Source organism: Olea europaea, chromosome 16 (assembly GCF_002742605.1).
Source record: "Olea europaea var. sylvestris chromosome 16, O_europaea_v1, whole genome shotgun sequence".
NCBI classification, from domain to species: domain Eukaryota; kingdom Viridiplantae; phylum Streptophyta; class Magnoliopsida; order Lamiales; family Oleaceae; genus Olea; species Olea europaea.
Genome location: NC_036252.1, coordinates 16,054,929 through 16,058,183, shown reverse-complemented (window position 1 = coordinate 16,058,183; position 3,255 = coordinate 16,054,929). Strand labels below are relative to the sequence as shown.

General features: G+C 35.7%; 1 protein-coding gene across 1 annotated transcript; it reads left to right on the top strand.

Moving 5' to 3' along the window:
• The first annotated feature begins 1,597 nt into the window (after positions 1-1,597).
• LOC111412273 (secoisolariciresinol dehydrogenase-like) lies at positions 1,598-2,826 on the top strand. Its single transcript, XM_023043129.1, has 2 exons — positions 1,598-1,859; positions 2,035-2,826. The coding sequence occupies exons 1-2, from the start codon at positions 1,645-1,647 to the stop codon at positions 2,801-2,803; spliced, it is 984 nt and encodes a 327-aa protein (XP_022898897.1). The 5' UTR covers positions 1,598-1,644; the 3' UTR covers positions 2,804-2,826.
• The last annotated feature ends 429 nt before the right edge of the window (positions 2,827-3,255 follow it).

Genomic DNA, 3,255 nt, shown 5'->3' with positions numbered 1-3,255 from the left:
GTAGCAGTGGTCTCGGGAATAACCACATCATCTTCACGAACAATCTGAATTGTATCCCAAACATCATTTACATTACGATTCTCTTCATTTGAAACTTCGTGTTCCCCCTCGTGGACATTTTTCCCCAATAAAGTTACGCAAATAGGAGTCGACTTCCGGCCTTGGTTCAATTTAATTAGATGTTTCATTTCCACTTCAGAAGTAACTTTCATAGGTGGAATTGAAATGGTTGAATGCTTATGAACAAAAATCTCAATTCCATATCGTACTAAGAGGGATCGACGTTAAGCATGTTTTGTATATCACTGTACATTTCTGCGAACGATGTACTCCTTGTTATAAAAATTGCTTTAACCCCATCTCCTTCACTCGTCCATTTCCATTCCCACTGAGCATTTTCATTCATTTGAAATTCACCAAAGTAACAAATTGGGACACATGCTGATGCCATATCTGTCACAAATTAAAAATAAGGAATTAATATATAATTTTTTAAATTGTTCATTTCATATTTAATTTTATTTAATACTTTAAATAATTCATTGATTATTTTAATTGTTTCAAAAATATTTATTTCAATTAGTATTTAAATATTCATTAATATTTATTTCAATAAACATATATTAATGAACAAATAAATTCTAAAATCTGAAGGAAAAAAAAAAGAAAGCTGGGCCGGCTGTTTTCCAGTGGCCCAGAGAACTGGGCCGGCTGGAAACATTTGGCCCAACTTTTTTCGTCCGTTTCATTTGAAATTTACGCTCGAATTTTTTATTTTTTCCCTTTTTCAACGAAATAATGCTTAAATATTTATTTTACAGACACCTATAAATTTTTCCTGTAAAATATATGCATACAGAGATGAATTTTTTTGTTGTTTTTGCTATAAAAAAATTATAAATCTGTATTTAAATACTGTAAAATTCATCTGCCTTTCTCAAAATAATTATTTACAGATTCAAACAGTAAATTTAACTAAAACAAAATTCAAAATACGTATTTACACTTACCAATTTCCAGTGCCGACTGTGAGTATTGTTTCTTTTTTGAACCTTTGATAATTTTGGGAGATTTCAATATTTTAGCAGATGGAAGGAAAAAATTCTTTTTTACTGTATTGGAGAAACTGATAACCAAAACTGATTTTGAAATTTACGTATGGAAGTAATAGAATTTATTTAAACTATTAAGGGTATTATTGTCTTTTAAACAATTGATATACTTTTGTAATTATTAAACATGAATAAGGGTAGAATTGTCTTTTTAATGACAATAGGCCAATGTGGTGAATACAAAAAAAAAAATGGTCAAAATGAAAAATTTGTTGTTTGACCAAGCTATTTTAAAAAGTACCCCGAAGTATTGCAATAATTCAATTATTTTGGACACAATTGCGTTGGAAATGACTGGGAAACAGACATTAATTATCTGTAAAATCAGATCTTGCGTTGGAAATGACGTGGAGATAGATGACAATTATCTGAAAAATAAGATTAGTCAGAGATAAGTGCCTACGTGATTTGGAAATGACGTGGAAGTCTGAAAAATCAGATTAGTTAGGAATAATTAAATGCCTAATTGCGATGGATATGACGAGGACAGAGAGAACAATTATCCAAAAGTCAGGAATTTAGTGAGAAAAAAATGCTTAATTGCGTTGGAAATGGCTATGAAAGAGAGAATATTCTCTCGAATATCAGATTATTTAAAAATAAATGCCAACTTGTGTGTAAACATCTTTGTTATCTTCACGATTTGCATTATAAAAGACGTTTAAAAGTGAAGAGAAACACCAATTCACATTCACAGCAAAGAAGCTCTATGGGAAGTTTATCAACGGCTTCAACTTTGATTGGAAGGTATTTCTCTTTGATTTTTCATGACACTGCATTCTGATAATTAAAATGTAACTATTTATTCTTGAGGTTTCTTTCTCAAAGTACAAGGCATGTTATTTTGATAGTTGGGCTGGCAATTATCACACGAGTTTTCAGTAGACTATGAATATTGTACTAACAAAACGTATGAACCTAGGCTGGAAGGGAAGGTAGCATTAATCACCGGTGCTGCTACTGGAATCGGCGAGGCGACTGCCAGACTGTTCGTCAAACATGGTGCTAAAGTTCTGGTTGCAGACATCAATGATGAATTGGGAGAGAAATTATGCAAGGAACTGGGAAAATTATCAGCCATTTTCGTCCACTGTGATGTGACTAAAGAATCCGATGTAGAAACTGCAATTGACACAGCTGTTGCCAAATTTGGGAAATTAGACATTCTGCATAATAATGCTGGTATTGGGGGGATACCAAATCCAAGCATTCTTGAAATCGAAAAATCAGAGTTCGAAAAGATTATTAATGTAAACCTCGTAGGTCCGTTCTTGTGTGCTAAACACGCTGCTCGAGTAATGATCCCGAATCGCAGTGGGAACATAATCACAACAGCGAGTACTTGCTCGAAAATAGGCGGTGGTTCTTCACACAATTACGTAAGTTCAAAACATGGGGTGGTGGGACTGACAAAGAATTTGGCTGTGGAGCTTGGAAAACATGGCATTCGCGTAAACTGTGTGTCACCACACGTAGTTCCTACACAACAGTCGAAGGATTTCTACAAAATGGATGATGAGGAATTCCGAAATGTATATTCTATCCTCAAAGGTGTTTCACTTAAGCCAGAGGATGTGGCTGAAGCTGTTCTGTTCTTGGCTAGCGATGAGTCGAAGTGTGTTCATGGACACAACCTTTTTGTTGATGGGGGGATCACAATTGCGAATTCCAAGTTTTCCATGTTTGAATAATCTCCAAGCAAAGATTTCCTGGATATGTTTTGCATTTTTTTTTTTTCCCCTGTAAAAAGGTTGAACCCCAACCCTAAGGGCCCCCACCGACCTTGCTCTGGGCCATCGTGGAGGAGGTAAATCACAGGATGTGCCTCCTAGGAGCCAGGGTGGAGAGCACATGGATAGGCCAAGACTGTTAACCCATATGGTAACTCCTGCTTGCAACAAAGTCAATTCCACCTTGCGGGGAATCGAACTCTGCACACTGCCGCGCTGAGCTCTATCCGCCCTCCCCTTTGCCACTGGGAGATATGCTCTGGGGGCGGGTATTATCATTAATACATATGGAACGGTGACTTAAAAGCTGTTGAATGGAAATAAAAAACAGGTAGATCTAGTTCCTTCGAAATCATTGATCATTAAGTGGCGAATATGGCATGTCGACCTCTTTGTGGCTTCTAGCTTTTCAT

Coding starts and splice junctions, on each gene's coding strand:
- LOC111412273 (XM_023043129.1), top strand. CDS start 1,645: ATGCTTAATTGCGTTGGAAATGGCTATGAAAGAGAGAATATTCTCTCG. Junction 1,860..2,034: donor GCTTCAACTTTGATTGGAAG/GTATTTCTCTTT, acceptor GTATGAACCTAG/GCTGGAAGGGAAGGTAGCAT.